Source organism: Rhinopithecus bieti, unplaced genomic scaffold (genome assembly GCF_001698545.2).
Source record: "Rhinopithecus bieti isolate Rb0 unplaced genomic scaffold, ASM169854v2 scaffold_7464, whole genome shotgun sequence".
Lineage (NCBI taxonomy): Eukaryota > Metazoa > Chordata > Mammalia > Primates > Cercopithecidae > Rhinopithecus > Rhinopithecus bieti.
Window position 1 is genome coordinate 308,185 of NW_016805410.1, and position 13,230 is coordinate 321,414.

The window sequence follows — 13,230 nt, forward strand, 5'->3', positions numbered from 1 at the left end:
ACCCTCCCGGCCTGGTGAGGGATATATTCTTCTGGTGTGCCCGTTTGCTTAGAGCGCAGTATTGGGGTGGGAGTTACCCGATTTTCCAGGTGTTGTGTGTCTCAGTTCCCCTGGCTAGGAAAAGGGATACCCTTCCCCCTTGCACTTCCCAGGTGAGGCGATGCCTCGCCCTGCTTCAGCTCTCGCTGGTCAGGCTGCAGCAACCGACCAGCACCGATTGTCCGGCACTCCCTAGTGAGATGACCCCAGTACCTCAGCTGAAGATGCAGAAATCACCGGTCTTCTGTGTCGCTCGCGCTGGGAGTTGGAGACTGGAGCTGTTCCTATTCGGCCATCTTGCTCCGCCCCAAGATTGGCAATAGTTTTCTAACTAATCTTTCTGCCTCTAGTTTTTACCACCCTCTGCTTCTAATCCATCCTCCACCCAGTAACCAGAAGGATCTTTTCAACATCTAAATCTAATTTTCTTACATGCATAATAATATATGTAGCTAAGATTTAATGAGCCTTTACTGTGTGCCAGGCATAGTTCTAAGCATTCTGCATGTAGTAACTGATCTTAATCCTCACACCGACCCTATAAGGTAGATATTATTATCTCCATTCTTTAGAGGAAGACATTAAAACAGAGTAGAACTTGTTCAGTTACACTGTTAGTAAACAACAGAGCCAGTTGTAACTGCTTTATTATACTACTCTACACACACAGACACACACACACACACTCACACACACTACTTATGGCTTCTCATTGCTCTTAAAATAGTCCATACTACGGTTATTTATTTATTTATTTATTTTTTGAGATGGAGTCTTGCTCTGTTGCCCAGCCTAGAGTGCAGTGTGCAGTGGCGCAACCTCGGCTCACTGCAACCTCCACCTTCTGGGCTCAAGTGATTCTCCTGCCCCACCCTCCCGAGTAGCTGGGATTACAGGCACACACCACCACGCCCAGCTAATTTTTGTATTTTTAGTAGAAACGGGATTTCATCATGTTGGCCAGGCTAGCCTCAAACTCCTGACCTCAAGTGATCTGCCCTCCTTGGCCATTATTATGATTATTATAATTATGATGATTATTATTATTATTTGAGACAGGGTCTCACTCTTTTGCCCAGGCTGGAGTACAGTGGCACTATCTCTGCTCACTGCAGCCTCTGCCTCCTGGGTTCAAGCGATTCTCTTGCCTCAGCCACCTGAGTAACTGGGATTACAGGTGCACGCCAACACGTCCCGCAATTTTTGTATTTTTAGTAGAGACGGGGTTTCACCATGTTGGCAAGACTGGTCTTGAATTCCTGGCCTCAAGCGATCTCCCCGCCTCAGCCTCTCAAAGCGCCAGGACTACAGGCATGAGCCACCGTGCCCAACTGAGTCCATACTATTTTTAATGGCCAAAGACCATCGTCTTGATCTTCTCTAACCCCTGTTTACCTCTCCAGCCTGGTCTCTTGCCATTCACAGCCTTGCAATTTAAGCTGCAGCCACCCTGACTACTGTAGCCCCACACACACAAGACAGGCTCTTTTTCACCTCTATGCCTTAGTCATGTGATCGTCTCTGCCCTGGCTGTTTACTCTCTTTTCTTCTCCTCTCCCACACCTAGGCAACTGTTGCATATCTTTTAATGCTCCAGGCAGGTATCACCTACTCCAGGAAGCCTTCGCTAATCTATCCAGATTTGTCCCTCCTTTGTGCTCCCGTTATGCCATGGTCATATCGTTTTCGGTGCCCTTACTATACAATTGTGTAACTCTCCTTTTGTGCTTCTGTTTCCCTCAGTAGAATGTGAGCTCCCAGCAGTTCTTCTACTGCAAAGTTCTTGCTTTACTGTTTGACTTTTCTGTATTTTCTTGGACTTCATCATCCCAGCCTTTGGCATAGGCTACTATGGCCAAAAAAAAAAAGGTAGAAAGGGACTATAGGATTTTGTCTTTTTGTGTATGAATGTGTGGAAAGGAAGTGTGAGGACATAATGGAGTTCATAAATATGTTTGGAGGAAATGAGACCACAGGATGAAAACATTTTAGAGTTTATTTTTCGTAGTTTCATACCAGTAATCTTCTTTAGGACAGGCTAGACCCCAAAATATATAATGGCTCTAACACAACAGAACTTTCTCCGTGATGTAACAGTCCAAAACAGGTATTCTTGTTCAGCAGGCTAGTTCTGCTAACACGGTTATTGAGGGATGAGGGCTGACAGAAGCCCCTAGATCACGCCAGGTTATCACATCCCAGTCAGTCAGAAAACGAAAAGAACATGGAGGAGCACACATGGGAGACTTCTATAGGCCAGGCCAAATAGTGCCACACAGCATTTCCCACAGTGAGAAATTAGTCATGTGGCCACACCTCACTGCAAGGGAGCCTGGGTAATGTAGTCCAACTATGTGCTCAAGGAGAAGAAGAATGGTTCCTTTGTACTAGCAAGCTAAACGGTGCAGCTCTGTTTAACCTGTCCCATGGGAAGCTGGGGTTGTCAAATGTAGGCAGTATTTAAAATCGTAGTTGACAGCTGAGCTCCCTGTTGAGTCACTCACCAGGAAGTAGCAGCTGGATAATGATTTGCAATGCTGATGATTCCTTAATTATTAATCGCTGACACTTTGTAGATTGCCTTTGAGTAAAATCCCAGCTGGGTTAGTATGCAATAGCGTAATGCCAGCCCCCCAATATTTTTTCCTCTTTTGCATGTCTAGACTAGAGACGGTGTTAAATAGATGGCACAGTAGCAACCTGATTCATTACAAGCTAACCAAGAGGTGCTCAAAACAAAATCAAGAATAATAAAAACAAAATATAAAAGGAAATTCATTTTCATTTCAAACCCTAGCTACAGGCATGGGCTTATTCCCTGCCAGTTTATGTTTGCCCAAACAGAGTGCACATTGATGATGACCTCACGTAGACTAAGGGAGTGAGCAGATGTGAATCAATTTGAAATGAAATATCTCCATGGTTCTCTGCTAAAAGGCATATAAGTTCCCAGGAAAGTTTGTAAAACAGCTACCCAGGCTCTACTACCTCCTCCATCCCCACCCCAGAGTCTCATTTAGTCAGTCTGTGGAAGGACCTGGGGATTTAGATTTTTTAATATTCCCTGGATGATTCTGATATAAAACTACGTTTGAGGAAACACAACTCTGACAGGGTGGGAGGGACAATAGGAAGGCATGCCAAAGCATGAACCAGAGTGATTTTGTTTTAATATATTAAAAAATAATGAACACTAAGGAAAATCTAGTTTCATATTATGACATGTAGAGCCATCTCTGGGGTTAGATGCATTCACAGGAACCTAGAAAACAGGCCTCTTTTGGGGATTGGCCATACAACCCCTTGCCAGAACTGACTGTAAACTAGGAGAGGTATTATGATGGTAGACTTTCTCCTGGACATTCCAGATGCCTAACTTGTTTTCTTCTTTTCCCAGTTTGTTGCTCAGCCCAACTGCCAACAGTTGCTTGCCACCCTGTGGTATGACGGCTTCCCTGGATGGCGGCGGAAACACTGGGTAGTCAAGCTTCTAACCTGCATGACCATTGGGTTCCTGTTTCCCATGCTGTCTATAGCCTACCTGATCTCACCCAGGAGCAACCTTGGGCTGTTCATCAAGAAACCCTTTATCAAGTTTATCTGCCACACAGCATCCTATTTGACCTTCCTCTTTATGCTTCTCCTGGCTTCTCAGCACATTGTCAGGACAGACCTTCATGTACAGGGGCCTCCCCCAACTGTCGTGGAATGGATGATATTGCCTTGGGTTCTAGGTGAGTCAAAGGGACCAGGAGCTATGGCCAGACTGCCTGATAGTCCTGTTTAAATAAACTACTAGAACAGGCAGTCAGACTAGCTCTGAGCTAGGGTACCCCAGCCCACCCCATGCAGTGTGGTAGTCCTTTCTTAGGAGTCTCAGAAATGTAGTTCCTTCTGTCCCAGACCCTGGTCATTCAATATTGCCTGGTCCATGGTGAGATTGGCAGTACACCTAGGGCTTGCTTTTGCTAATCTAATATCTTCAAGGACAGAGAAGCTGTCTGTCAGTTATTCTAGAGACAAAACCAAGTATCAGTCAGGACAGGCCTCAAGTAAGGTAGGTAGAGCAAGTGCTGATCAGTCTATTCAAAGCACCTTTTCCCATAACCAAGGGACACATGAATCTGCTAATTTCTCATAGCTACTCCACATGACTCAGTTCTTGTTCAAGGTTTACATTCTATTTGGACACTGATTTCACAACCAAGGGGGAATTCACACACATCATGGTAAAAACAGCCCTACCAGCAGTCTCCAGGCATAATTAGATTGCACTGGAGTCTCCAGCACACGGCCATCTTCTAAGTCCTTGCTACTCAAACTGTGGTCCCCAAACCAGCAATATCAGTACCACCTGGGAGATTATTTGACACACAGAACCTCAGGTGCCACCTGGGATCTGAATTTTAACATGATCTTCAGATAATTCACATGTACTTTAAAGTCTGAGAAAGTACTGCCCTAGACCACAACCACACCTTTTACTATTTTCTTTATTTCAAGGCTGAAGAAACATCCATGTCATCAGGTAAAATTTTACAACACTTCTACATGATGAAAGAAAAAAGGGGAAAAAAATGAGCTATAAATTATTTTGGGCCCCATTGCCTAGCTTTAGCCCCAACATCTGGTAATTTGATCCATGATCAGCTTGCTCACCTCAAAACACATTGAGAAGTTTTCTTTCCTGAACCTAGTGGAAAGTAAGGACTATGGGATAATACTGATCTAATTAATTTATTGATGAAATTACTCCCATTCCAAAATGGAAAGAAAGTAGAAACAGGCACCCAAAATTGCAGCAGCATTTCAGTAACTATAGTAAAAATGCTAAGAGTAGTACCCAGAAAAGTATAACATATGGGCATTCTCAGGAAAAGCCTACCAAGTTTGGCAAGTTCAAAACTGGGAGGTGGAGTAGGAAAGCAAGTGATTATTGTCTCTCAAGGCTTCACTCCACCGAGACCCTAGTTCATTCCTTAATTCCATCCTTATTCACTTGGAGGGGGGGATCCTTCTATGATGACCAGGGTTGACCCTATGTAGAAATAAACTGTTTGCCTCCATTATTCAGGTTTCATTTGGGGTGAGATTAAGGAAATGTGGGATGGTGGATTTACTGAATACATCCATGACTGGTGGAACCTGATGGATTTTGCAATGAACTCCCTCTACCTGGCAACTATTTCCTTGAAGATTGTGGCCTATGTCAAGGTAAATTGGAATGTCTGCTATTTTTCCTACACAGCGATTTTGGTTACATTAAGCTTTTGCACTGAGAGCATAAAGAGTTTTGAGAAAAAGTGATGATGATGATGACGGCTCAATCCATGTGGGAAATTACCATATAAACAGACATTCTTTCAGTGGTTTGTAAGCAGTGCCCACCTAAGCAAAGAAAGTGGAAAATGGAACAATTTGCAAATGAATCATTAGCTTCTGAGGCTTTCAGGGTAAAAGGGTCTTCAGCTTTCAGTGTTTAAATGCTCTCTACGATGTCCTTGCCAACATAATGGCCCAATGATGCTTGCATGGGGCTGGGGCAGAAAATTCACTGAATTCACTATCTTCAAAAGCTTCTCTTAATCCTTGTCAACTCATTCAAAAGGGCTACTTTATATATGTCTAATATTATTCTCTCTGTGACATAATCATTAGTAATTCTTCCTCCCTGTGGGGTCATACAAAACAAGACTGTTTCTTCCTAACAATGCTTCTGATATGACATCATCTCTCCCTAACCCTCTGAGTTGTCTCTTCTCAAAGCTAAACATTCCCATTTCTCTCAACTGCACTTCATATAATGACAAGTAGCGGAATCCCAGACACTTGACTACAGGTGGCATAGACTTTTAATAGCTTCTTCCTTGCTCATCACTTCCACCACCAGGATAACCACTCAAGCAGTTGTAAATCCAGCATTTTTAGTATCACCCAACCTGTGCTTCTCTACCAATTCAGATGTATATATATATATATACACATACACACACACACACATACACACACACACCACCTTAATGCTTTTCCCTCACAATATTCAGCTCGAATTATCCTGAAAAAAACTTTATGTCTGATGTCTTACTTTGGGTAATCACAGGCTCTGAGTTCAGGTCTGGTGCTTATTAAATAATGGGATTGCTGTCCTCCTTGTAGCCTGAGTTAAACTTCTCCATCATGCTGACAATTCAGTCTCCAAGATTGTATAGTCAGTCATGCTTTTTGGCTCTAAATTCCACATTAAGGACTTTTAGAATGGAAATATGGTTGTCCCCCAAATCTCCAACAACTTAGTTTATTTTGTATCCCTAATATGCATATTGCATAAATTTTAAGACCTTGGGAGTTATGTAGAGCATGCATATTGAATGCAGTCATGAAACATTTTTGAAAGGAGCCCAAGAGTAGGCCCTATACATGTGGTGATCGTTTAACACATACTTACAACTTCCTTAAGAGAAAAAGCTGGTGAGGAAAATGTTTGAATCCCTGGTTAATGTGCCTGGGTGAAATCCATGTCATTCTGGCACTCTGCTGACTAAGTAACACTGTTAAGTAAAGGGAAAAGTTCTTCCTTTGGAAATGGTATTTATACACTGGAGGGACCGTAAATTATCAATCTAGAAATTGGTGGGTTTTGTTTAAACAGGAAAGCTTAGAATAAATGATAAAGAAAAGGATTAAAATTTGGGGATATGAAAATGTATCTGTAGATTCTCAACATTAGCTAATCACATGACCTGTCCGACTTTACTGGAGAGGCTTCCAAAGAGTTAGATACTTCTCCATCACAAAATATAAGGATAAATCTGCTCTATTAAGCTGGGTAAATGCCCCTTAACCGGCAAACACTTTATTCAAAGGAGACCTTTGCCAAGAAGTTGGAGTCCTTCCCAAAAAAGAATTTACAAAGCAAGACAGGCCACATGCAAAATTTGGATTTGCAATGAGAATTTATAAATGGGGATAATCAGATCTACCCATCCACAGAAATCCAGGCTGGATGACCTTCCCCAAGCAGGCTGAGCCAACTTCTATGAGGCAAAGCCATAAGAACTGCTCCACAGGCTCCTTGAACCTTTTTCAATCACCATTGTACTGAAGCAGTACAGAAGCACCAAGGAATGAGCTGGTTTTAAAGATCCTTTATTTTATTAGAGTGCAAAATTAGTCAACAATATCTATTCCACTTCACATGATCTAAAGCAAGAACCAAAAAGCACACATCAATGTACTCAAAAGGAGCAAATATACATAAGATTGACCCTTGTTGCCCCCAGATGATTCTACAAATGGAGAATAACCATTCTTTGCTTTTCTAGGATAGTACCACCTAGATCTATTCCACCACTGCCTCGTTTCCATGTATGCCAAGTAAATCTGGACTATGCTACCCACTGAGTTATGGCCTTTTTTTCAGTCAGTGCTTAGCTAAAGACATAATAACACCCCCCTCAAATTCTTATTACTATTGAGCCCCCACATTGAGCTGTTCCTCTTCATATTTTGCTTTAGGGTTTATGAAATGCAATTTACATCCTTTGAAAGGCAAGAAGGCCAATTTCCTAACTGCATTCCATTTCAAAGGATGTAAGAAAAATCACTTGCCTCCAAGTATTACTAACTCAAGAGTCAGGAGATGTGAATTTAATTCCCAATCTCATACGCATGAGCAGGATTACCATAGGCAATCCCTCTACCTTTCTGAGCTGTAGATTCTGCCTCTGATAAATCAGCAGTAGATTAAACTAGATCAATGGTGCTCAACCTTTTAAATTTTTTTCCTCATGTCAGCACATCTTTAAGCAAAAACTCACACAGTAATCCAATATATAAAAAAGCCCAAAGGACTGAGTTTGGCTTGAGGAATGAGTCTTCTAAGCCTCCACTTTGGCTTCCACAGTAGCTATGAGATGCCTCCATTAAACCCCCAGGCTCTAAGGAACACAGTTTAAAACCACCATGTTAGATCAGGGGTCAACAAACTATGGTCTGTGGGCCAAACCTGGCTTTCTGCCATGTCCACGTGGTTGCATATTGTCTAAGGCTGCTTTAGGATTACAAAGGAAGCATTGAGTAGTTGTGATGGGAACCATAGAGCCCACAGAGCCAAAATTATATACTATCTGGTTCTTGACAGAAAAAGTTTGCCAACCTCTATGCCAGATGAGTTCCATGTTTATTCCCTGCACATATATGCTATATCTTTCTCCAAAGGTGCAAAGTATCTATGTTCAAAGTATAAATTTGCCACGAGAATCATGTTTTACACTTCTGAGTGTTCCACAAATTCAGAGTCACCATCCCATGGGCAGCAGACATCCCTGAGGTTACAGTTCCAAATGAGGAGAGAGAAAACCCCAAATTATGAGCTATACATGTTCCAGTTGGTGATTTCTAGTTTTAAAACATAGGTCTGTTTTGTTATCAGCAAAGAGACTATCTTTCACATATACCTTAAACCTTTAAAAGCTAATCTATCATCTGTGCTGTGATGTCAACTATCATATAAGTAACATTTAATAGAAATAGTACTAGACTGAGTGTCTGGAGACCTGTGGATTAGTTCTTGCTGGCTCTGCCACTGACTTGCTGTGTGATCTTTAGCAAGTCACTCTGCCTATCTGGATTTCTTCCATTTGTAAAACAGGCATAACCATTCCTACCCCTCACAGTAATGCAGTGCATGTTTGTTGGGGGAGGAAAAATGTAGAAATATAAGATTTGGTGAAGAGTACATAAAACTGATTGGCCACCTACAGTCTATCTGAAGCAGAAGTACAAATGTGGCATGGTTTCTCCAAGCTCCTCTGACAGTGAAGAATACTGGATACACACAAGTGATTTTAACCGCACCAGTTTCCTCAGTTGTTGGAACTGAAGCACATTTTAGAAATGCTAACAATATAATTTGGCCCCCAGTGCAACATTTTCTCAGGAAAGTTGTTTACATTTAGTCCTGAGAAATTGTGATATTTAAATGTGAGCTCAAGGCAATATGCTTCAAATTAAATTCCAGGCAAAATCTACTTCTGTCTTGGGAAGGTAATAAGTAATTCCTTGTATTTCCATAACATCCCCACTTATGGAGTACACAGACTTTTGCATATGGATACAGAATCACAAACATGTGCAGTGGGTAGGAGGCATTATCCTCATTTTATGGTGAAATTAAAAGATACAGGCAGTTTTAAGTGACAGTGCCCAAATTGGAGCTCAGATCTCACGATGAAGTCATCTTTCTACAAGGCTACTCCTAATGTGCTGGGAGCCGGAAACCTGGAATGGGTAACCAACCCAATAAATAATGGTTCTTCCCCTCCTTCAAGCCCCTGGTTCTTCATGTGTGCTGAAGGAACATTCTAACTTACAGGGTTGTCAAATGAACTGTAAAATACATCCATACAGCACTGTGTGGGGCAGTACTAAATTCATTACCTGAAAGGTTGACATGCCATTTGCAGTAGTGTAGAATACATTACAGCCTGCTAAAAATTCAGCAGAAAGCTCCAGTGAATGGCTCCCTAAGGATCCTCCATCAGCCCCAAACTGCGGTCAGCAAGGGTGTGAGAATGAACACTGCATACCGAGAAGGCTGCGTCTACCCCTTGTCTTTCAGTAACAGCAGGTTGTCCATGGTGCTCAGAGCCCAATGAGGGCTTGAGGAAGTCCATTTGATTTGAAATCTTTAGGAAGCAGGGTGATTTTTCCCCACTACCTTGGGCATACTGGTGCCTCTGTTTCAGTGACACTCCCCAATAATCTGGTAAACCCACAGTTAGAAAATGTCTATTGATTAACCACAGGAGGTTGCTCCAGATGATTGATCTAAAATTTATTCTTCTATGTATACATCCTAGGTATATATGTGGATGGGAGTGGGAGGAAGAGAGTTGTTAGCAGCACATACTAATTGGGTGGGGCAAGAAAGACAAATAGTGTCATGCATGGGGCCTGTTGCATAATGAAAGCTTGATGCGTATTTTGGTGGCTTTGTTTGGGTATGGAAGGAAGGAAAAAGGGGAAAGTTTTATAAATGCTCACTGTACCTCTCATCTTGTGCACTTGTTATTTCTTTCAGTATAATGGTTCTCGTCCAAGGGAGGAATGGGAAATGTGGCACCCGACTCTGATTGCAGAAGCACTCTTCGCGATTTCCAACATTTTAAGTTCGTTGCGTCTCATATCCCTGTTCACAGCCAACTCCCACTTAGGACCTCTGCAGATCTCTTTGGGACGCATGCTGCTTGATATCCTCAAATTCCTCTTTATCTACTGCCTGGTACTACTAGCTTTTGCCAATGGACTGAACCAGCTTTACTTCTATTATGAAACCAGAGCTATCGATGAGCCTAACAACTGCAAAGGGATCCGATGTGAGAAACAGAACAATGCCTTCTCCACGTAAGACAATCCCCTTTCCCCTTTTTTTTTTTTTTTTTTTTTTTTTTTTTTTTTTTTTTGCCATTTTCCGCCTTTTCCATTTTTGTCCTGTTTTCAGCCTACAGCTTCATCACTGTCACTTGACTGTGAAGGCAGTGCTCACTGTGGATCCACCCAAAGGGTCAGAGGTGGAGGAATGTTCTTCTCTCGCTACAGGGTACTAGGAGACGAAGTGAAGTTAGGTGAGGTAGGAAAAGAAACAAGCACACACATGGGATTCCAGGAAGTCATCTAAAGAGTTGGTTCTGAACTACGTTGGTAGCATTACATATTTTTAAAAGAATTAATTGGGGTGAAATACATAATTCCTCACTCAAAATGTGGCACCAAGGTAATGAAACAGCAAAGCTATTCCTCTGAACGAGTGGCTACCAAAGCTAACTTCACTATTGTGAATCAAGGAAGAATGCAAACATATCTTAATGCACCCCCATTCATAGGTGTAATCTCGAGAGGGGACAGGCTGAAGGTAGGACTAGAATCCACTCTCCTGCTACATTAATTTAAGGTTCCAGGTGGGCCAAGTGGCACCCAGCACTAATTGGAAATGTCCCAGGACACAAGAGATAACTCATGATTCTGTCCACAAGTCCACTGCCTCTGAACACATGGAACTCCTGTGCCTTTGCTTAGTCCTGTCAAGACCTACTTTTCGGGGGACCTTCAAGCCTTCAGAATGGCTTTCATTTTCTGATAAATCAATGCTAAAGGAAATAGACAAGAGAAAACAAACAAGTACATGTCAGGCTGTTAGGAGCTGTCCTGGTCTGACCCTGAACTCAGTGTCCTACACCTTGTCCATCTCCACCCCTACTTCTGGAGAGTGCAACTCATCACTGGTATTCATAGCAATGACCCCAAGGTCATACAAGATTCTTAGTCATTAAACTAAGATACAATTTTTTTCCTTACAACTCCATAAACCAACACAGATCAGTGGACTTGGACATTCTAGAAATGTGCTCCACAACAAAGGCCAGAGAAAAAAAGGACTGTTGCATTGATAGAGAAAACAACAACAACAACAACAACAGCAAAAAACAGTGCTATCTAGCTGATTCTTGTTATTTGTCTCTAGCAGCATTTCCTAAAATGGATTCACACAAACCACAGCTCAGTGGCATGTTAATAGACAGTAGAATGGAATCTATGATTAAACTTCCTGCACTAGGCCATGCTCCTTGTCTCTTTTCCCGAAACTCAGGGCTAAATCTTGGGTGGGAAACCAGATTCATGTGCAAGGAGAAGGGATCCAAAATGGGTTGACAGAGAGATAGTGCTACTTTGGTTAAGCCAGCCTGGAGTGTATAACATCAGCTTATCAGCTTCCTAGTGCCTCTTGACTAGGAATGGCCTCCTCTCCTGCATTACTCTAGAGACAGAACTCACAGCAACCTGTTTTCAACATAGAGAGCAATTGTGTAGTGGCTTGAGCACCAGGAGACTGCATTTGTTCCCATCAAAGTGTTCAACAGAATTAAATACATGAATGAGAGGTGCCTTTCAGGAGGTCAGGTCCCTGCCAATTATGCTCTCATGTGTACTCTGCTGAGGAAATTTATGAAATGCCTCCTTGCAAGTTTGTAGTGATTATTAACAACCCTGTTGCCAACTGATGTTTTGCTCCTATCACTTGCCTAGCAGGGACGATTGAAAAGAATGGGCACCTGTCATATACAAAATTATATCTTGGGGTGTCAGACATGAAGAAGCATTGTTATGGTGGGGCCAAATCAGCAGTAATGCTACCTCAACTTTCCCTCTATCAGTTGATTTTTTTCCTCCGTAAAAGGCTGTTTTCTTTTAAATGCCTCAACTCAGGCATTCATTCATTGATTCATTGATTCATTGATTCATTCATTCATTCATTCATTCATTCATTCATTCATTTATTGAGGCTGAGTCTTGCTCTGTCACCCAGGCTGGAGTACAGTGGCATGATCCCAGCTCACTGCAACATCTCTCTCCCAGGTTCAAGCAATTCTTGTGCCTCAGTCTCCTGAGTAGCTAGGATTACAGTTGCCCGTCATCATGCCTGGCTAATCTTTATATTTTTAGTAGAGATGGGGTTTTGCCATGTTGCCCAGGCTGGTCTCGAACTCCTGACCTCAGGTGATCCACTCGTCTCAGCCTCCCAAAGTGCTGGGATTACAGGTCTGAGCCACTGCACCCAGCCTCAGGCATTTATCATACCTGTTAAAATACACGTTACTCAGCCAGGGAGTCAGAAAGATTCTGCTTTTAGAGAAGGGGATAGTTTGTTTATGTATCTAGTGGAAAGTTTGGTACCTGCTTATTGTCATCCTTTTCCTTCTGATTCTCCAGAGATGCCATTCCTTTTCTTCCACATAAAAAAAGAAAAAAACAGGCCAGGTGCGGTGACTCAAACCTATAATCCCAGCACTTTGAGAGGCCAAGGCAGGAAGATCACCTGAGGTCGGGAGTTCAAGACCAGCCTGGCCAACATGGAGAAACTCTGTTTCTACCAAAAATACAAAATTAGCCAGGCGTGGTGGCACATGCCTGTAATCCCAGCTCCTCGGGAGGCTGAGGCAGGAGAATCGCTTGAACCCAGGAGGCAGAGGTTGCAGTGAGCTGAGATCCTGCCATTGCACTCCAGCCTGGGCAACAAGAGCAAAACTTCATCTCAAACAAAAAAAAAAAAAGAGTTTACATGGAGTGGCTATTCAGAATTGGCAGTTACCACATTCTGTTCAATTTAACCAAACTGGCTTTTTTTTTTTTTTT

At 42.4% G+C, this 13,230-nt stretch overlaps 1 protein-coding gene across 1 annotated transcript in view; it reads left to right on the forward strand.

Annotated features, from left to right (window-relative positions):
- Positions 1-13,230, forward strand: part of TRPC5 (transient receptor potential cation channel subfamily C member 5) — a 206,114-nt gene that overhangs the window by 118,757 nt on the left and 74,127 nt on the right. Inside the window, 3 exon segments of the mRNA XM_017872325.1 lie at positions 3,437-3,773; positions 5,114-5,253; positions 10,121-10,443. Of these exon segments, the coding sequence (XP_017727814.1) occupies positions 3,437-3,773; positions 5,114-5,253; positions 10,121-10,443 (800 nt within the window).